Here is a 22,691-nt window from a genome sequence, read left to right on the forward strand (position 1 = left end):
CCAGGAATAATGTCTGTTGGGGTAGTCCAATGGCAAATCAGTTGGAAAGCACAGTGGGGTCCACTACCTACTGTTTGTTATGGAGCTCCATTCACATGCACTATATTTACCTGCAAATAATATCTATCTATCTATCTATATAAACAGCACATAATATATTGGCAATGCTTTGATATTTGTCATATTTTAGGGCTGGGTTTGTTGGTGGATTGTCTGCTGTCCTATTCAGCAATAACGTTAATTTTTGTTAAATACAGTGAATGACGTTGCATTATCTATTCTTGTGAGTTTTCTCTATCTGCAGTAAAATAAAATCACATGCAGAACATGACCATTATTACACATTGAATTGCTCACCGTTCCCATGCAGGAGTCGGTTACTTCCACCCAGGTAGAGTCCGAGACAATCTCATTTCCAACAATGTAATATGCAATGATACGGAAGGATGGAATGAGATCTCCTGTGATGGGGAGAGACATGGTGACCAGAGACTGAGGTTGTCTGCCCACCTTCACGATCCTGCCCTTGGTTGTGATCTAAATCGGAAGAAATAGGAGATACTGTAGGAAACCCACTATGGATGCCAATGGCCCAGGCATACAAAGCAAGAGACAATACAAAGGGAAACAAGCAATATGTGACAGGTCAAGCACATGAGCAAGTGACATTACAACCATGCTGGGGTGTGGGGGATAATGCTGGGGGCTATCCAAGCACATAGCCCTAGAACCCAGTGCTCTATTGTACAGTTCTATTGATTTGGGGATGAAGGAGTTATGGGAGGCTGGTGGTATCAGTTCCTGTTGATTCTCTGTTGCTGGAGTATTGTCGGTGTTATTTTAGTGAGATCACCTCAAATGTGTGTGTCTTTTTTCCATATTGTGTCGAATGGGCCATGTACCTTCTTGATGATCTTGGCCAATTATTCTGTCTCTTCCATTTATGTTACCTCCCCAGCACTCATTCTCAAGAACTTGTGCACCACACACTCTAGTTTGTTGTCCATGATTACAACCAGTTAATTGTAGGTTCACCTGTTCAATTCCCCTTGATTAGGATTAGGATTGATAGGATTACAGATGGATTGGTTCCTTTGTAAGTCTATGACCATATCCTTTGTTATGTTCTCCCCATTCTATGAATTTTTCAATGGCCTCTTTGTAATGTAAGTTTAAAAATGATGTATATCATGAAAAAGAATGGGGAAAGTACTGTGCCTTGGAGTGCCCCCCTGTACTAATCATTATGTTCAAACGGGCCACCCCCTTTTGGACGAATTGTGACCTATTCCTCAAGTAGTTGAGAATCCAGTTTGTTACCATGGAGCCAATGTTCAGGTTTGTCATTTGATCTCCCATTAGCGCTCGGTCAATAGTGTATAATGAAAAATCAATTGGGTGCCCCTGACAGTGCAGGATGTGTGCGGTGAGGGGTGCAGGGGTAGGTGCACAGGAGTAGGAGAGAAGTAGTTTGGAGCCGATGTACAGGCAGCCACCTGCTATGGCGCTATCTTTGTTTCCACAAGAATAGAGGATATAGATCTCACATTTACTATATAACACATAACTGTATCAGCCATTCACTCACAGGATTTATAATCAAACAATGGCTTCTACAACTCGAATCATTATAATACTGTATAATGTCATAGCCCATACATCGTCACAATCTTCTCCTTGGTGGAAAGGATTATGTAGCCTTAGATTACATTCTAGCTGTATATAACAATGGCTTACCAGGTAGGTGAAGTGTTGTATCTGGTTCTGCAGGGCCGCATTGTTATTACGGGTAAATAAATTTACAGCCAGATTGTCTCCAGGTTTGACCTCCGAGGGGGTGACACCGATGTGCAGGTAGTTCCCTCCTGACTGATGAGCATTGGCCGTCATTGAAGCGGACGCCTGCCGGGCGGGGTGAAGGGCAGGATGTGACGTCCTCACCTGAAAACATAAAAGTTGGGAAGGAAACATCTCTGGGTACAAAAAAGCTTTTCCTAATAGAAAGAGTTAGAGGGGTAATTTATCATTAGGCGGTTCCTTGGGACACTTCTATGTCTGTCTTTGGAGTTTGGATTTATTATGGTATTGGGAATGTTTTTTATGCTAAAGGGGTTGTTTGCCACAGTCGCATAAAAAGTACTATCACAAGTCACAGCCTATAGATCAGGGTGGGGACTGGCATCAATTTCCACCAAAACTTGTGCCTAAATGGAAAGTCCCAATTCAGGAATTCAGTCCTATTGTGAAAATTACTCTATGCAAATAATGAATTTGGTGCAGGCAGGGTCTATGTCAAAGTGACTTTGAACTGTCCTATGCTGATTTGGCGCAAAACATCATTTGCACCACAATAACGTCCCAATTAGACAGAGTAAAGTATGATCAAAAGATTTCCCACTGAATCCCTTACACTGAGCCTCTAGACGTTGGAATAAGCCATAAAGCTTCTGGACCTATGATCAGCAGTAGAACCAGAATAGAAGCCGCTGTCTGCACTATAACTAGTGACGTTCTGGTTTTTGCTCTGTAAGGGCCAGCGCTTCTCTCATTTACTGCATCAGATTTTGCTCCAGTTGTGATTGAAAACCCAGTGCGGAGATTACACAGAACAGAAATGTGAACAGCTCTTTATAAGATACACAATGTTTATTAGCAGAGATACTCACAGTAATGAGAAGGCTTCTGGTATCTGATCCAGTGTTGAGTGTCAGTCGGGCCGTTCCTTCCGGTCCGGTTACACTAATCGCCCTTCCTGGTTCGGCCACCACTGGGACCCTCTGTGCTGGAGAACCATCAGGGTTTGTCACATATACCTTTGTAAATAAGAGAAGAATATAGAACAGTGATTAGGAATGAGGAAGCAAAGGAAAGCAGCACATCCCAAAAGATTTACAGAAGGGCGGTAATAAATGTAAACGTGGTATTTGTTCTTGTTTTATTATTTTTGTGCAATAATAAAGTCTGAATAACAATTCTACTTTTCTTTCAACAGACAGCGCAACCACAACCAGACTCGGCGTCAGCAGTCAGACTGGGAAGTGGTGGCAAACTAACCCTGTGATGTCCCTGTAGGCTATGGCCTTGGTTACAGCAGATAATACTACCCTGATAAGGGCAAATACGCTATCAGGAACCAGCGTGTAGGCTCTAAGAGACCCTGCAAGGTAACAGGGAAAACTTACTTCGCCTGGCAGCTGCTGGATGGTGGGGCAGACAAGCAACAAGAGGTTGGAGACACAAAAAAAGTCAAGAGAAACCAAACACTAGTCAGAGTCAGGAAAAGCGGCGTAACACCGGGAGAGGACATGACACAGAGGGACAAACAAGAAAATAAAACAAAGTCAGACCGGGTCAAATCTATGATGGGAGCTAGGCACAGAAACGTATAAAGAGAAAATGGTTGATCAAACATAGCCGAGGTGGAATACACGGAATAGCAAACAAAGCAATAGCAGTTACATATAATCAAACTGAAATAACCAGCACCCACTGATGGAACCAGTGCAGAATATAAAGGGAGTAATAGACACAGTCCTCAGCACTGACTGGTTCAGCGTCCATCACTCAAGCCACAGCTGCAGACAAAACAAGCTCAAACTCACATCCAGATTTCCATATGGAAAGATCCTGGAAGTGAATTGTCAATCAAGACAGCGCTGGGTGTGGTTTCCAAGCAAGATGCCTGATACCTAATCCATACGGCGAGTGTGACAAGTTCGGTATGAGGGTGTTTTTTTGTGGGGCAGGTTTCATTTTTTGGCATTTTAATATTTAATAGTTTTAATACATTTTAAAATTTTAATATTATTAAAATATTATTTAAAATGTATTAAACATTCTTTAGTGGTGAGATTAAAAGACATCAAATTTAGGGTTCAATTTTTAAAGCGAGAAACTGAGAAAATGTTGTAAAAGTAGAAATAGTTAATTGTAAAATCTGCATAATTAACTTTTAAACAACCCCCATTTCAGCTCCAGCGACTCAATCCCTACTGGTTTGGATGGTGACAAATGGGATCTCATCACTTCCAATCGAAAAAGGGCCAAAAACGGTGGGACCAGAGGTGAAACTGGGGACATTTAAACGATACAGATTTTTTATTTACTTATTTAACTATATTTTTATTGAAAGTTTTTAAAGGTTTAAATAAAAGTAAATATAAACATATAAAAATAAAGAACGTTAATAAATAAACATGTGATCCAAGTCATGTCTGCAGCGGTGGTAGCGGGGGTGGACTTGATTAGGATTGTCTTTTTTTGTGCCTCCAGTTGGGTGACCCTTTATGGTTGTGGTAAGTAGTGGTCTTGTGGATCATCACACATGGCTGAAACATTGGGGCAGATTTACTTACCCTTTCCATTCGCGATCCAGCGGCGCGTTCTCTGCGGTGGATTCGGGTCTTCCGGCGATTCACTAAGGCAGTTCCTCCAACGTTCATCAGGTGTCGCTGCTGCGCTGAAGTCCACCGAGGTCCGCCGGAGTCTATGATCCTATACTTGGTGAAGGTAAGTGCGTGTCCCGCAACACTTTTTTTAAAAAAATGCAGCGGTTTTTCCGAATCCGTCGGGTTTTCATTCGGCCACGCCCCCCGATTTCCGTCGTGTGCATGCCGGCGCCAATGTGCCACAATCCGATCGCGTGTGCCAAAATCCCGGAGCAATACAGGGAAAATCGGTGCAAAACTGAAAAATTTGCGTAACCCGCCGGTAAAACGCTATTCGGGCCCTTAGTAAATGACCCCCATTATATTTTAATAAACAGCATTTGTTAAACAGGACACATACCATGAGATCAAATGGCAATCCAGGCTTGAAATATTTGGAAGTTTTGGTGAATAGAACATTATATGGAGATTTTACAATAGGAATGTCCTCCAGTTTACTTTCCATAAAGCTATTGCCTATAAGAACAAAAGAAATATTTGCAGTCAGTACAGAACAGAAATGCTATCATCACAAAGCATAAGTAGCTTAAAGGGAAGGTGTCACCAGGTTTTATCCCACTAAACCATAATCCCCCGCAGGTCAGGTATGAAACGTCCTTTATAAAACTTCCTCTTTTATGTGAATCCTCTCCCATTTACCTATAAAAAACTCCTCTAAATGCAGGCAGATCTGACTCTTCTTATCTCACTCAGATGAGTCAGATGAGTCACATCCAGAGGTTGCAGGGGTCGTGTCACTTGAGATACCCCTATTTTTGGGTCTATAGTACCTAGTACCAGTGTCATATTAACCTGGCACTGAGCCGATGCTGGCTCGGCTCTGCACCGGAGCTGATCTGGTATCGGGAACACCTATGGTCGGAGTGAGCGCTGATTGTGGGTAATAACCCTCAAACGGCACCCCTCGCAGCACCCTAGGGCGCGCCCGCGGCAGTAGTCAGAGGTTTAAAGGGCCAACGTCCTGGTGATTGGCGCTGGTCACTTCCAGCTCTACTATATAATCTGGCGGCTCCCATCATTCCCAGCCGGATCTTTAGCCATTCCCTGTGAAGTGTGTTCCTGTGTCTCCTGAGTGTTCCCGTGTATGGTTCCTTTGTTCCTGTTCCTTTGTTCCTGTGTTCCTGTTCCGTGTGCCAGTCTGTTCCTGCGTTCCTGTTCCGTGTGCCAGTCTGTTCCTGCGCTCCTGTTCCGTGTGCCGGCTCCTGTGCTCCTGCCGTAAGTTCCAGTGTTCCTTCCAGTGCTGTTCTCCTGATGTCACCCCAGGCCCGGACTGTGTCCTGTATTCCCTGCTTCCCCGGCTGCCACCGCAGGCCTAATCGCACCACCGCGGAACTTTTTTTTATAAATAGACGCAAAACTTATCAACCGTTATCGCTTTGATAAGTAACAGTGTTCAAAAGTTATAACCATATAAAAATGCCTTAAAGGGGTGATTCCATTTCAGCAAATGTTATTGTTTGAATAATGAAATGTTATACAATTTTCCAATATACTTTCCGTATCAATTCCTCACAGTTTTATGGACCTCTTTTTGCTGTCCTTCTATAGAAAGCTTAATTTTTTATTTTCAGTGGTCAAAAATCACCAGTGGGGGCTTGAAGGGAGGTAAGGGTGGGGGTGCGGCCTGCCGAGCGGAGGGTGCGGTCGGTCGTGAGTGGACCGGCGCGGAGCGTCACTGAACCTGGGCCCGCACACTTTCTGCAACCGGTGACCTTTATTTCTGAGCTTGGCGTGGAATAAGATAGGGTGGGCAGCACCCTATCTGATACATGAGGAGGCTGGAGACTCTTGATATATCGCACTGCGAAAATGCAGCGGTGGGGCGTATGATAAATATCCCTCAATGTCTTATTAGAGCACAAATCTGCAATACAGGGAAATTATTGTAATACCGTACTGAGTACAGATGGTACGGTGAGGATGTAGGAATGAAAAACTTTCTACCTCATGGTACTCACCAGAATCAGTGACGAGGGTAACAGACATATATAAGGTGCACTGCAACAAGTCATTTGGATTCGGGAAGCTCTTAACAAGATCTTCTCTCTTCAGTACAACTTGTCCTTCTCCCCCACTAATCTAATGGAGAGAAAATAGTACTAAAGATAGCATTACAGGTCCCTCAAGAATAGATGATTAAAATATTTTTCAAATATAGAAATAAAAACTTCAAAAGATTCTTAAACTGCACAAAGAAAAACATGTTCGTCATGATAGTAAAAAATACTATATTCTTACCGGAATGCGTCTCTGGGTGTCTGGTAGACTGGTCCTTGTACCATCCTTCTTCACCCCAAATAACACAAAGGCCATGCCATCTACAGGCTTCCCATACAGGAACCTGGTACGAAAGGAAAAACCTTTAAGCCTGTTGCCCATGAATCTAGAACCTAGAATCACTGGACTAAACTCAGCGTGCCGGACCAGGTCAATGATCCTAGGTCAGTGGTGGCGAACCTATGACACGGGTGCCACATGTGCTATTTTAAAGTGACAGCTCTACCTGGGACTACTGGAGGAGTGGGAAGATGTAGACAGATCTGGATTATCATTGTAGCCCCTGCTCCGGCCCTTACAATTCTTCCTGTTTATGGGACTCTGAAGGGAAGCTACAATGACCATCCAAATTTCTCCTATTTTCTGCTTTATTGGTGTCCCCAGGTGCTGGTATCAATGAAAGATGTGACAGAGAAGGGAGAATAAATCACAAATTAAATTTCTGCGCTAAATTTTTGCGATAAATAAGTGGGTCTTGATTGTAGTTTGGGCACTCGGTCTCTAAAAGGTTCGCCATCACTGTCTACTTGCTGGCAATGGGCTCTAATCTATAAAAGTACCTGCAGGTGTAAAGCATATAAAGAAGATTTTCATATATGAAATAAGCCATGTGATTAGAGAATCTACTATTTTCCTGACAACGAACTGATTCCAAATTTTTTCTTGTTTGTTTTGGATATAACTTGCAAAATGGAGTCTAGCACTGTTTTCTCAGGTTTTAAAGGGGTTTTCCCCACACTCGGCAATCCCTGCCAGCTCCATAAAGATGAATGGAGCAGAACGGCCATGTACGGCCATCTCCTCCATTACGGGAGTGACAAGGGTCCGACTGAGGTACCTGGGAACCCATCGGACCTCTCGCTATCTCTGGGGATCTCATCACTGAACCCCCCACAATCAGCAAGATAGCATCATGAATGAGACACAGGACAGATCACGTGACTAAGAAAGGCCTTGGATAGTATGAAGGAACCTTTAAATACGTTGCCTGGGTTAGAGGTGGCCACCAGCTATGGACACTGTCGAGGTGTCACCACGTGTTTCTGCTCTCCGGAGAGATGGTAAGTTGTGGTGCACCCCAATAGAAAGTACGTTCAGAGAGTCAAGGTCTGCAGGGAATACTCAGTTTCTTTACTAAAGACATTTAGGATGCAAAACAAAACAAGAAAAGCAAATGGCTGACTTCTCCAAATTATTCCCTGGCAAAAGAATGGTTACCACCAAGAAAAGGCCTGGGCGAGCTGTCCCTCTGTCTGGAGGAAGGGTAGGGAAGGCTGAAACCCCGGACAAAGGCTCGGAGCCCATGGTCTACGGCAGAGTATCCCTGTCTCAGCTTCTTCTTCTGGATACTCCGCCAGCCCGGCAGAGTCTTCTCCTCCAGGCACTGATCCAAGCACAGCTTTTTCTCTACTACCCGGAAAACCTGCAGCAATGTTTGGCAAGCAGTGGCTCGCTGCCTGTGTGCTGTACGGGAGTCCTATTTTTGCCCCCTGGAGAGGATAGGAACTAACTTGTTGCCACCGGACAACCGGACATTTTATTATAGTAACCATCTTTCTTTTCCATTCACACTGGTCTTGTACTTACTGAGCTCTAATATTCACAGCATATTCAGGATCATCAACATAAAAATATTTCTGCTCCGGAATCAGCTGAATCTCAAATCTGGGAAGCACTATATGGGAAAAGAGTGGGAAGTGTTACAGACCCTTATAGATCCGACTATAACTGATAGGCCGTAGTGATATCCTCTTACCATATTCCTTCACCTCGAAGCTTGTGGAGTACATTTTCAGCTGAGATTTTTCAGAATGCACTGATATGGTCCATACCCCCAGACTGAAGAGAAGAGTAACACGGAATAATATCATACGAGATCAGCATTATTCATGTGGTGACATTTATATGTGCACTGTATGTACTGTTACATAGTGTCACGTCAGCACTACATGGCGGGATACATATATCATTATGGTACTGGTGTGCCATGCCCCGATCCTCGCTGTGTGATATCCACTCGCTGCATCCAGTATAGTGCAGGATAATGCTACATGTCGCCATTGGAAGAGTTTCTGTGATGTTCTAATATGAATTCTCCCATAGTAAATGAACCTGGTAAGATAAGATATTTACCTCGATACTTCTGGTAGTTTGTAATAGTAGGAATTTATACCGGAATTTCCAATATTTACAGAATCTCTGCTAACAACAGTATTTTCAGGCGTCTGAAAAATGAAGCGAGATGCAACATAAATGCATTGGGGTAAAGTGATATCATATAGGGACATCCGCCCCATAAACAAGGAAATAATCGGGATATTTGAGCAGTTACATAAATAGTTGGCTTTACACACTTCTGACCTGGCCATTTCCCAAACATATTAAAAAAAGAAGACTCAAGACATGATATTATTGTCCACCATTTGTAACTTACCTCATTTCATATCATAACATCACTTGAAATTCAGGTATAAAATGGGGGGGGGGGGATTGGTAGCAGGAGGGAGGGGGTCATGCTATAGTAAAGGGGAAATGGGAGGAGGGGGATGTTCTACAGTGAAGGGAAATATGGGGGAGGGGGATGTGCTACAGAAAGGGGTAATGGGAGGAGGGGGATGTTCTACAGTGAAGGGGGAGGGGGGAGCCAGCTACAGTAAAAGGGACATGGGAGGGGGACAGCTCCAGGAAAGGGGATATGGCAGGGGGGGGACATGCTCCAGGAAAGGGGATATGGCAGGGGGGACATGCTCCAGGAAAGGGGATATGGCAGGGGGGACATGCTACAGGAAAGGGGGATATGGCAGGGGGGACATGCTACAGGAAAGGGGGATATGGCAGGGGGGACATGCTACAGGAAAGGGGGATATGGCAGGGGGGACATGCTACAGGAAAGGGGGATATGGCAGGGGGGACATGCTACAGGAAAGGGGGATATGGCAGGGGGGGACATGCTACAGGAAAGGGGACAATAGATGCTATACATTTTTGGCTAGACCGCCTGGAAATGTATTTATTCTCACAGGGCCCCTGGGCAAAGATAGGTTGGGGACCACTGCTTTAGTGGACATACACATACATTCAGCTTTATATATTAGTGTATATTATGTATTCTGTGCTATTATATGCATGTAATGAATAATATTTCATTATTATTCAGCTAATGGTGTGGTGCAACAAATTTACAATTTTTTTCCCCTTGAGACACCAAGGTTTGGATCTTGCACCCACTAATCTAGTTCCGTCTTTTGTGTATTAGCGAGCGCTATCCATTTCTATTTTTCAATAAGGAATCTTTGTCTTTCTGCTGAATTCCATTTTTTTTCTACAGTTTGACTTTGACTTTGTGGCCCTGCGTAATCTGTGTGCTCTATAAAAATAAAGGAATTATTTATTATCTACATATTGTTATACGGTATTTGTTGCTGTCACTGACTACAGTATTTAGTTTGGCGAATACATCGGCACCACCTTCTGCTTCTCATCTGTGAGGTTGTGATAATTGTTTACGTTGATTTCTTATAATGTAGGAATTCTATTACCTGAATATAAACGACCAGAGGTGCATCCACAGGAGACATCTTGTCATCTATATTGAAGATACGGTAGAGAACTGCGAAAAGAAGAAACAGAAGATAATTGGGACAGGAACCCTTAAAGAAACCAGTATTTGGAGCTATTGCTTTCCACCAGCTGATTTGCTGAGGGCCTGGTGATGGATCACATTTTGAGTCTGGGCAGGCGTAATAAGTACAGGGGGCTGGAGAGTTCATGGCCATAACCTCATAGTAATACCTGCAGACCCCGGGGTGTAGATGGTCTTGTCAGTCTGAATGAAGGCGTATCCACTTTGATGGCCCAGCAGGACGACCTTCTCCAGGTTGCACACGGGAGACGTCACAGTCACATAGACGTATTGTTTGGTTTTTGGGTCTTTAGCTAAATCTTTAGATGGAATCTGAAAAATAAGAAACGTTCTAGTAAGGATGAGATCCGAGATGGATGGATAACTGTGTGATGTATCTGTCACCTGTGTCCCACCATGACCTTACCCGGACTGTCGCGGTGCCCAGGAAATTGTTACCATTATTCAGGGAGATCTTCTGCTTCGATAATTGTAAATTTCTCCTTGGAAAGTCCTGAATCACAACATCAGCCTCAAAAGCCGTGGTGTGTCCATCTAAGACGATGGTTTCATCACTGTCCCGGTGTAACACGCTGGGTGTAATGAGAGTGCACCTATCACAGAGACAAGAAGGACATCAGCCAAACCCCTCAGGACCACCACCGGTGATGTATTATTGGGGTTACTGCCATCAGCCATACATGTACATTGTATAGATATTCACTGCACAACATACAGCCCTGTCACATTTACTTCTATATATGACATGGCATCTATAAGGTGACATGATCCCAGCTAACTGATGACTATTAACACTTGTACAACTATGCATATTGTAGTTTCTCTGATCTATAGTAGAATTGTGTTTACTTAGTTCTCAGGAATCCCTGATAAATCACGAGCATGAATTTTACCTCCATTTATATAAAACATATACGTTTCATTAGTTTCATGGTTTCTTTCCCACACAAAGGATGTTACGTAATCGAGGCACATGTCCTGTTATTGGTTCATGTATATTTGTAAATTAACTTTGCTTCCAAGGTTTGTTTGGAGAGGACCTTTCACCATCTTACATAGTTCGAGATAAACCTACAATTCATTAGGGACTGATTCACACATTCAGGGTCACTGGGAAGGATGTGGAGCAGAGGAGGGGGAGTGTGGGATTTTAATCTTCTCATTGTCTCATTGTAAACACATTTTCTCTCCTCTGCTCCAGCTCCTCCTCTCTGACAGTACACAGGATTATAACGGTCAGATGCTGATACTGACAACTGTGGGGGCTAGAAAGAATATGAAAAGAAAATGCCCCTGAACCTGAGAGAGAGGACAGGGGGGCACTATATAATAGAGGACAGGGGGACACAATATAAGAGAGGACAGGGGGCCACAATATGAGAGTATGCTACCACAATATAAGAGAGGACAGGGGGACACAATATAATAGAGGACAGGGGGACACAATATGAGAGGATGGGGCCACAATATAATAGAGGACAGGGGGCCACAATATAAGAGGATGGGGCCACAATATAAGAGAGGACAGGGGGCCACAATATGAGAGGATGGGGCCACAATATAATAGAGGACAGGGGGCCACAATATAAGAGGATGGGGCCACAATATAAGAGAGGACAGGAGGGCACTATATAATAGAGGACAGGGGGCCACAATATGACAGGATGGGGCCACAATATAAGAGAGGACAGGGGGCCACAATATGAGAGGATGGGGCCACAATATAAGAGAGGACAGGGGGCCACAATATGAGAGGATGCTACCACAATATAAGAGAGGACATGGGGCCACAATATGAAAGGAGGGGGCCACAATATGAAAGAGGACAGGGGGCGACAATGTGAATGGATGGATGACAGGGGGGCACTATATGAGAGAGGACATGGGGCCACAATATAAGAGAGGACCGGGGGCCACAATATGAGAGAGGAGGGGGCCACAAAATGAAAGAGAGGAGGGGGCCACAATATGAAATAGATGGATGACAGGGGGGCACAATATGAGAGTGCACAGGGGGCCACAATATGAGGGTGGGAGCCACTATATGAGAGAGGACAGGGGGCCACAATATAAGAGAGGACAGGGGGCCACAATATGAAATGGATGGATGACAGGGGGCCACAATATGAAATGGATGGATGACAGGGGGCCACAATATGAAAGAGGATAGGGGGCCACAATGTGAGATGGATGGATGACATGGGGGCACAATATGAGAGTGCACAGGCGCCCACAATATGAGGGTGGGGGCCACAATATGAGAGACTACAAGGGTCCACAATATGATAGATAGGACAGGGGCCCCAATATGAGGGCTTGGAAGACAGAAGTCTACAATATAAGGGAGGATGGGGAACATGAGGACAAAATAAAAGTGGGGGAGCAAAAGTAAAGGGAGGATAAAATTTAAGAGGGGGGGATTATATGTCGCTGAGTTGCATTATGGGGTATTATGTGGGTCTATAGGGGGGTGGCTCCAGGGGGCCATTAAGGACTATATTATACTATGTTTGGGAGTGGGGCTAGGGATGGGACAATGGGTATTGTTTAGGAAAATAACCAAAAGTTGGGAGGTATGCATGTATGAGACGGTGTATGTATTCAGCCGCTATGCAGCGAATGTCCCAATCCTATTCCATTGTCTGTGTATCAGCTGCTGAGACCACATGATGTGTGGGGGTGAGGGGTGCTGCACCCTACCAATCTTATATTGATGATCTATCCTTAGGATAAATCATAACTACTTTTAGTCGGGAAACTGTAGAATGAAAGTACTGCAGTCACAAACACTCAATAATATAAAGGAATAGAAAATCTCTGTACTCACGGTTGTCCATAGCACCTAGCCAGCAGGGCGAGCAGGGTGACACACAGAAGTCTGCACCCCATGCTGTGTCCAGGATACTATGCAGGTGTTTTAGGCAGAAGGACTTTATATCATCTATTGGGACAGACACAGCAAACAGTCCGTCATTTACTGGAGATAACAGGAGGGGTCAGCAGAATACACACAGATTGTGTCATTCACATTGTCGGTTAAGAATGGAGGGTCAGGGTCCATGACCTCCATATACACTATGATAGACTGCAAGGTAACTAAAATGTGAGACAAGATCTGTGCACATTGCCCCTCCTAAGAAAGGAACTGTAAGTTGCTCAAGATCTCCATTTTTTGTGTGTCTCTGATCCGTGACCAGGCCAAGGCTGAGGCCGAGGGGTAGAAAACAGACCTTCTTACCAAACCATAACTAAATAAATACACTCACAACTTCTGAAATCACTTTTGTCTATTGGATAAGCAACATCTAAGTCCGGTATAATTAGTAATCAAAATTGGGAAAAAACCCTGCTCATAATAAATCACGCTCAGCCTGCAAGCCACACCTACCATATCCACAAGCCACTAACCTCCTGGCAAGTCCCGAGAGCAGATGTGGCTACCAACCAACCATATTTACCAAACCATCCGCTGAGGGTCACCCCCGCAAGCAGTCTATGATGAACCTTTCTTAAATAAAATCGGACTTTACCAAAATCATCACCACCAATTTACCTTATTTCCGGATATCTGTTGCCAAGCACGAGCCCACCTTACAAAACACTTACACATCTCCCTAACATAAACCGCCCTACACAAAAGGATCTTAAACTAAATGTATCCCTCCTCCCCAGAAACACACAATGTGACCCTAAGGCCGGTTCCACACCTGCGAGTGTGATGAGATGAACTTGCATCACACTCGCAACACGTGCTGCCCGGATCTCCCGGCCCGAACGTTGCAAACCGGAACTGAACTGACATTCGATGAACTTGCATCACACTCGCTAGGGTGGAACGGGCCTAATACAGAGTTAACTAATGGGAAGGGAGGGTTGGGTCAATTTTGCTTGGCCAACAAAAGATGGCAGGCCCTTCCTGTGGCCCCTTAAAATCCCCCTACTGGCTCCTCTCCCCAAATCAAATCCCCCTATCATCTGTCACTAAAATCCAACCCCCAAGATTGCCCCTGCCGCCATTTTTTCCACCCTCCCAGCTCGTCCTGTCATGGCCGCTGTTAAGGAGATCGCACAGGTTTCGGACGCCATCTTGACTACTGTCCGCCATCTTAGATACAGCGGCCATGTTCCCTAACCATTGTCAAGTTAATGTCATGATTCAAACTTCATTTTATGTAACATGTTTGCTCGCCTGTCAGCTAATACCCTTTGACATTTAATGAGAAGCCAGTCTGTCCTCCATGCTGCATGATATTAGGATTCTGGAGCCACTTATCATATCCTTCTCAGCAAACTAGTATAAACAATATCTGTGTACAAGGTCTCTGAGAACTGAGCACAATTAATTAACTTTTTTCCCAGAATGTGCTGATGACCAATAGTTTTGGAGTATACTATTCACGCCCCTTTGATGACTCTTCTGTCTGTTATATATTATGCATTTTGATTATTAAAGGGTAGAAGATCTTGACTAAGAAATTGACGTGTGTCTTGGTCTTTATGTTCAATCATGGGTTAATTAGGACTCACCTTACAAAAGTCAAGAGGGCTGTTGGGGCCCTGCATAAAATATCCCTAACAGTATTTGGCGTCCTTTTCTGGGTGGGCTTAGGAGTAAGCAACAACAACACCGAGACAGCCTCCGTGAAGGGTCCCCGCCGGCTTGGTGAACAGAACTGACCAGAGCGCTCTCAGGGTAAGATATTAATTTTTCTTGTCTGCCTTGATATGTCACTTCTGGTTCACTAATTGGACGGACCGGGTAAGACTGTCTCTGTGTTATGTATTTGCCACTGTTGTTCACTGTAACCTAAGCTCATAGTTTTTGGCAAAGAACCACTTTGTAAGGTGATGGACAGAGACTGGACAGAGACTGGACAGTGACGGATGGTCAGACAGTCTGTGATGTTAGCTGAAACTGTGGGACGGGAGGGAGTAGCCCTTAGAGGTCCGCACTGCTAAAGTAGGAGATACTTTGTTGTGATTGTCAGATTATCATAGTGTCTATAGTACTGTTTGACTAGTGTCAATAGGGTTGCCCATAGAGGTAGAGAGCTCAATTTGTGCACGTGCAGCGGAGACCCACTCTGATCAAGTGTGCGTTTAGCTTCATTTTGGAGTCTGAACGACTTTGTGGATGACTGTAAGAACTAGTAGTGACTTGGTAAAGAGTCAGTAAGAGAGTTGACTTGGTAAAGAGTCAAGGAGAGAGTAGTTCAGTAAAGAGAGTTGACTTGGTTAAGAGTCAATAAGGGAGACTTGGTAAAGAGTCCTCTGTGGAATTCTGGTATCTAGTTTCTTTGGGGTCGGTCACACAAGGTGTCGGATTCGTTGTATCTGTGGGGGACAGGTTTGGCAGTGTTGCAGTTGTAGACATTTGTGATGGGAAGTAAGCAAAGTAAAGTAAGCCAAGGGTGCGGACCTAGAAAAGCTACTCAGATTGTGTCCCATATGGAGGGGAAAGATGCACAGAGACAGAAGGTTGTTGAGTTAAGTAGGTCTGATGGAAAAGTGCAAGTTGACATGATTGGACATAGTTTTGTGTTTTGTGAAATGAAAGGTCATAGTGAAGGTTTGAAAGTTTTTTGGGATGTGTTAGAGGATTTGTTTGCAAACAGACACTTAGAGCCTCTGACTGACGGACGGACCAGGACAGAGTGACAGGGATTCTTCTGAGTGCCCATTGAAGAAAGAGACAGGCGATAAGGGACATTTCAAAGTTTTTGATGTGGAAAGAATTTGAGAAAAAGAGATTTTATTATATTTTCCTTGGAGTGAAAAATGGCCCCTGTAATCCAGACTCCACCCCTGTATCTGGTGGTTAGAGAAGATGACACGCCCTACCATTCTTCAGTGGCGGCCATCTTAAGTTATATTCCCTTCAAGTCCCTGAAAGTTGATTGCTGTTGGCAGCCATAAAAGCTGTTGTGGGGCTTTGTAGGATAACAGCTGACCATGCTTGGGGCGTCCTGCCAGACGTTTGAAAAAATGCCGGCTGGTGATTTTTTTTCACCTTTTCGAGCGTCTGCTAGGGGTCTTGAAGTGAGGGATGTTGTTTGTTTGAGTATTATTAAAATTTATTGATCCCGACAATTAGAGAAAAATTACTTTGAAAAAGTGTTACAATGTCTCTGGTACCTGCTTTCTGGCATTTAAGGGGTTAACAAAAGGGTGGGGGCTGTTGGAGCTGCGTTTTGTTTTGTGAAGAACTGACATGTCTAAGGCTTTGCCTGAATGCCGTGTCTGTCTTATCTACGAGAGAGACGATAGTGACCTTGATGTTCACAGAAAACTGAATTTCTCCATATTGAGTTGCTCGGAATCTGTGTTCTGTTATCTTGTGTTTCACAGGCTAGTAAATTGTTTTTCGATTGGGAGGGGTAGATCGCTGCGTTAAGAGTTCTCCCTGACAATCTAAAAAAGACTTGAAGGAATTTATTTGATTGTGGAACAGGGATACAGTATGATGTGATGTCCTCCTGTGTACACCCATGAACAGACTAAGCAAGAATGATCCCCCCAACTGTATTACAGAGCCTATGACTGACTTTTGTTCCTTTTTGATTAACAACCAACACAAGTGTACCTGGATTTTATTGAGACGTTGGAGTCTGGCCAGAACTTTATAGGTAGCATAGAACACTGGGCTGGAGATGTGGTGGAGGGACTCTGACACATTGACGTACAGAAGGAATAGAGGATGTTTCACAGACCACGCCGAAGTGAGATTGACAACATCTCCGGAAGTCTCAACCGACCGACCCAAGTGGGCGTTGCGGGGAGGCGACATTACTGTAGTGAGTGGCGGAGACGGCCCCCACAGGGCAAGACAAGGGGGGGTGGTTACGGACAAGGATGTCAGCGAGAACAGCCCCCCCAAACAGAGTTATCGCCTTTCATTGTAGAACTCTCCCCTGCTAGTCCGATGATGATTTTAGCCCATTCCCGGTCAAGAAAAGACTCAGAAAGAACAGCCGGATACATGTAGCATGGTCCATGACCTCCAAGCTGCCAATGAGTGTACTGAAGCCCAGTGGTCCCTAGCCCAGACTGGCAGCAGTCACTGAGAGTGACATATTATTCACTGTTATTGATTTGGCAAATGTTTTCCTCTCTGTGCCCCTACATGAAGATTGCCAGTACCTATTTGCCTTTACCAGTTCAGTATTCCAGTATATCTGATGTAGACTCCCACAAGGGGGGTAAAACTCACCCAGCCAATACCCCACGGCCCTACAGGGAGTAGACTGGCAGACTAGCTCCTTACTGGATGTTCTCCTTTCCAGTATGCGGATGACCTACTGTTTTTGTTTGCCAGGATGCATTTATTGACCTTATGTGTTTTCTGTTCCAGAAGGGTTGCAAAGCTCCCAGAGACAAACTCCGGTACTGCCAGGAGAAGGTGGTCTTCCTAGGCCACTGCTTCTCAGCCACAGGCAGATACCTGACAGAGGGAAGAAAGCTGGCAGTCCAGAATGTGCCCCTGCCCTGAGGCCCTAAGCCTCTTTACATGTTTCTAGGACTGGCCAGCTCCTGCAGGCCTGGGATAAGGTCTGCTGCCTCCAGCCCAATGCTGCCCCTTTCTGACTGAATTGCCTCTTCCCCATTTGCCCTTAGTCAGGAGGCAATTGATGCATTCCATAGCCTTAAGCTGGCGAATCCTGTCTGCCCCGGCCCTAGGCACATCCTACTGGATAAGACCTTTTGTTTTATTTTGCACTGGGTATCTAGGAGACAGGTGTCTTAGCCCAGGAACGTGGTGGCCTCCCCAGTGGCCCACTATTAGGCCCAGTTAGACTCAGTTGTGAGGGGAGTCCCGCATGTGTCAGTAGCTGCAGCCAGCAATCTGCTCAGCAAGGCCAGTGAGCTGATCCGAGACCCTAGATCACTCAGTTACTGTGCAAACCCCACATACCTTGCACAGTGTCCTCACCCAAGTACAGCCCAAGCATGTGAGCCAAGGCCAGACAGCTCAGACTCCAGTGTGCATTCCTGATGCCTCAGGATACACTCATAAGGTGCACAGCTCTGAATCCTTCATTCTATCGCCAGTCTGCCAGGATTCAGAGAGGGGGGAGCGAAGGGTGATTAACCCAGATGTTGAGTTTTTTCTCATAGATGGCTCCAGGTCTGCAGGAGAAGACAGACGGTTCTACACTGGATATACAGTGGTCAGTGGCGCACATGAGGTAGTACAAGCAGAACCACTCCCTCCACACAGGTCAGCGCAGGAGGTGAAGTCACGACACTCAGGGAAGCGCTACAGCTGGTAGAAGGTAAAAGGGCGAACATCTATACTCAAGGTATAGTTCTGGGGAACTATATGGGGAAGGTATAGTTCTGGGGAACGACTATGAACCCATATGGAAGGCTAGACATTTCCTCACCTCTGCAGGGATCCCCGTTAAGCATGGCACGCTGGTTAAAGAGCTCATGGATGCTCTCCTACTTCCAAAAGAGGTGAGGATAGTAAAAGTTAAACCACACACAATTTGGTTACTCCACAAGCCAAGGGCAAGTATGTGGCTGACGGGATGGCAAAGGCAGCTGCACAGATGGAGCCCGGAGACTGTCCTGAAGTCTCAGCGGTGAGTTCAGAGCTAAAAGTTTGATCCACAGGTGTTCCAGTCCCTGGTGGCCCGAGAGTCATCAGAAGTGAAGGAAGTGTGGAGGAGAGCTGGAGCCCAGATGCCGATGGGACCTGGATGCTGGGAGAGAGGGTGTGCCTTCCAGGAGCCCTGCACCCGACAGTAAGTCAAGTAGGCCATGGACACACACATTTCCAAAATGGCCATGCTAGTGCACATAAACCACCAGTGGTTTGCCCCGGGCATTACTTCCCCTGTCACTAGACTAGTGAAAGCCTTTATAGTTTGTGCCCGCCACAACCACAAATTCTAATCTATCCTGGGTTTTTATACTTCTAAATTTATTCCAATAGGTAACAAGTATAGACGGGCTAGATTACACCCCTCGTGGCTTACAGCTACAGTTAAAAGGGCAATTAATGAGAAAAAGAGGGCATTTAAAAAATATAAATCTGACGGGTCACCTGAGGCTTTCAATACTTACAAAAAACTTACCAAAATCTGTAAAAAGGAAATCAAATCAGCTAAAATACAAAATGAAAGACAGGTGGCTAAAGATAGCAAAACAAATCCCAATAAATTTTTTAGGTATATCAATGCAAAAAAAAAAGGGTCACAACAGGTTGGACCCCTTTATTCTGAAAATGGGGCATCGGTGACTGGAGACCAAGAGAAGGCGGAGATACTTAATATGTTTTTTAGCTCCGTTTATACAATAGAAGAGAGAACTTCTGACTTGGGTGGTGCTAATGCGGGTCATGCACCCTGTAATATAGTAGACTGGCTGAATGTAGGCATTATCCAATCTAAGCTCAATAAAATCAATGTGTACAAAGCTCCTGGACCAGATGGGTTACACCCCAGAGTTCTTAAAGAACTCAGTTCTGTTATTGCTGTACCGCTGTCTAAAATCTTCAGGGATTCCGTAATGTCTGGTGTGGTGCCAAGTGACTGGCACAAGGCAAATGTGGTGCCAATATATAAAAAGGGCTCTAGAACTTCGCCAGGCAATTACAGGCCTGTAAGCTTAACTTCCATTGTGGGGAAAGTATTGGAAGGGTTAGTAAAAGACTATATACTGGAGTATGTGACATCAAATAGAATAAGTGATAACCAGCATGGGTTTACTAAGAATAGAAGTTGTCAAACTAACCTTATCTGCTTCTATGAAGAGGTGAGCAGGTGCCTGGATGGAGGAGCAGCTGTGGATATTGTGTTCTTGGACTTTGCAAAGGCATTTGACACTGTCCCTCATAGACGCCTGATGGGTAAAATTAGGGCTATTGGTTTGGCAGAAATCATTTGCAATTGGATTGAAAACTGGCTGAAGGATCGTATCCAGAGAGTTGTGGTCAATGATTCCTACTCGGAATGGTCACCAGTTATGAGTGGTGTACCTCAGGGTTCTGTGCTTGGCCCACTACTATTTAATATATTTATTAATGATATAGAGGTAGGAATTAATAGCACTATGTCTATTTTTGCAGATGACACCAAACTGTGTAGTGTAATACAGTCTATGGAGGATGTTCATAGGCTGCAGGGTGACTTGGACATACTGATTGTTTGGTCATCCACTTAGCAAATGAGGTTTAATGTGGATAAATGTAATGTTATGCACCTGGGGGCCAATAATCCAAAGGCAAAATATGTCCTTGGGGGAGTAAATCTGGGAGAGTCCCTTGTTGAGAAGGACCTGGGGGTACTAGTAGATCATGAATTGAATAACAGCATGCAATGTCAATCAGCTGCCTCTAAAGCTAGTAGGATCATGTCATGTATCAAAAGTGGAATGGACTCTCGTGATAGGGATGTAATATTACCACTATACAAGGCACTGGTTCGGCCACACCTGGAATATGCTGTCCAGTTCTGGGCACCGGTCCATAAAAAGGATGCCCTGGAGCTGGAGAGGGTTCAACGTAGAGCCACAAAAATGATAAGGGGTATGGAGGGTCTTAGTTATGAGGAAAGATTAAAACAACTAGATTTATTTAGTCTGGAAAAGAGACGACTACGAGGGGACATGATTAATTTATATAAATATATGAGTGGTCCATACAAAAAATATGGTGGTAAGTTGTTCCAGATTAAATCAAATCAAAAGACGAGGGGGCACTGTCTCCGTTTGGAGAAAACAAGGTTTAATCACCGGAGGCGACAGGGCTTTTTTTCTTTGAGAACTGTCAATCTGTGGAATAGCCTGCCTCAGGCGCTGGTCACAGCAGGGACAGCGGAGAGCTTCAAGAAGGGTCTAGATGCCTTTTTACACCTAAATAACATTGATTGTTATGCTATATAGGATTGTTTCCCATAAATCCTTTCCTCATCCAATCCCTACCCTTCCTCGGTTGAACTTGATGGACAAGTGTCTTTTTTCAACCGTATAAACTATCAAACTATGAAACCCGGGTAAGGTGGAAAAGACCCCACAGAAGGTGACACCCAAGCTGCTGTATCCCTTCCAGAGACTGCAGATGGATTTTATCCAGCTACCAAAAAGTGGTACGTAGGAATACGTGCCTGTGTGCATTGATCTCTTTCCAGGGTGGCCAGAAGCTTTTCTCAGCTACTGCCAGAGCTGAGGCAAAGAAGTTGGTGAGTGAGATTTTTCTGCAGGTTTGGACTTCCAGAGACCATAGAGTCCAGTCGCAGAACCCACTTCACTGGACAGGTAAAGACCTGAAACCTTGTCCCTCCTGGGTGTAGAACAAGCCCTGCACACCCCTTACCCCTTAGTGGTGGGATTGAAAAACTAAACGGCACTCTTAAGTTAGAGATCCAGGAGGCCATGGAAGTAACAGGGAAGCCATGGCGCGGGTGCTTTCCTGCTGCCCACTATTCAGTTAGGACCACACCCAACAGAAAGATGGTATTGTCCCCCTTTGAAGTACTTTTTGGCTTTGCACCCAGACTAGGCCCCTACTTCCCACAGATCCTATAGCTGACGGTAGGAAACAAGGTGGAACATGCCACACATTTGAGCCAGGCCTTGAAAAAGGTCGGCAAAAGTGTTTCTGATTCCTTTTTCAGATGCAGACAGAGACCTCAGGACACATAACCTGAAGCCTGGAGACTACGTGGTGGTAAAGAGACACCAGAGAGAGAGTCTGGAGCCTCGCTAAGATGGTCCTTTCCAAGTCCTGCTGACCAGTGCCACGTCTGTGAAGCTAGAGGGAAGTCAGCATGCTGCCACGCTTTCTATTCCATGCTTACTTATTCTTCTTGTTAGCTGGTCCCTTCTGACTGACTGTATGCTCAGAGACACCCCAACCATAACTATCACTGTAACTATAGGGCTGACCAGGATGTCCCCAGGGTAGGAGACTTTACCTACAGTTGGTGCAACAAGACAATGACCTTCTTTAACATTGACAGCACAGGTAACCCTGTATTAGCAGTGTCTGATGTGTACTGGATTTGTGGGGATAGGAGAGTCAGGTCAGGCCTAGAGGCTGGGAAGGTGAGTGTACGGTGATAACACTTGTGCATTCCTTCCTCATGATCCCCAGGGATAAGGTTGATCAGACACATAAGAAAAGGTAGAGAATCCCAAAGGATTCTGAAGGTCTGAGAGAGAAGCACCTAGATGACAACGTTTATATGGATACAGTGGGAGCACCAAGGGGGGGGGGGGTCCCAGATGAGTACAAGGCCCACAATCAGATATGGGCAGGTATTCCCCATGACAGATCATTATTCCCCAGAGAGCTATGAACAAAGATGTTGGTTGGGTTA

General features: G+C 44.9%; 1 protein-coding gene across 2 annotated transcripts in view; it reads right to left on the reverse strand.

The window, feature by feature from the left end:
• LOC140128229 (venom factor-like) overlaps positions 1-13,307 on the reverse strand; it is a 49,716-nt gene extending 36,409 nt beyond the window's left edge. For both annotated transcript variants that reach the window (XM_072149781.1, XM_072149780.1), the window contains exons 1-13: positions 13,196-13,307; positions 10,775-10,961; positions 10,518-10,680; positions 10,265-10,335; positions 8,859-8,950; positions 8,482-8,564; positions 8,313-8,400; positions 6,687-6,789; positions 6,407-6,527; positions 4,789-4,904; positions 2,667-2,813; positions 1,738-1,941; positions 358-537 (exon numbers count right to left, since the gene is read on the reverse strand). In XM_072149781.1, coding sequence (XP_072005882.1) covers positions 358-537; positions 1,738-1,941; positions 2,667-2,813; positions 4,789-4,904; positions 6,407-6,527; positions 6,687-6,789; positions 8,313-8,400; positions 8,482-8,564; positions 8,859-8,950; positions 10,265-10,335; positions 10,518-10,680; positions 10,775-10,961; positions 13,196-13,257 — 1,617 coding nt within the window. In that variant the 5' untranslated portion in view covers positions 13,258-13,307. The remainder of the gene's footprint in view (positions 1-357; positions 538-1,737; positions 1,942-2,666; positions 2,814-4,788; positions 4,905-6,406; positions 6,528-6,686; positions 6,790-8,312; positions 8,401-8,481; positions 8,565-8,858; positions 8,951-10,264; positions 10,336-10,517; positions 10,681-10,774; positions 10,962-13,195) is intronic.
• Positions 13,308-22,691: the final 9,384 nt, after the last annotated feature.

Source organism: Engystomops pustulosus, chromosome 4, assembly GCF_040894005.1.
Source record: "Engystomops pustulosus chromosome 4, aEngPut4.maternal, whole genome shotgun sequence".
Classification (NCBI taxonomy): Eukaryota; Metazoa; Chordata; class Amphibia; order Anura; family Leptodactylidae; genus Engystomops; species Engystomops pustulosus.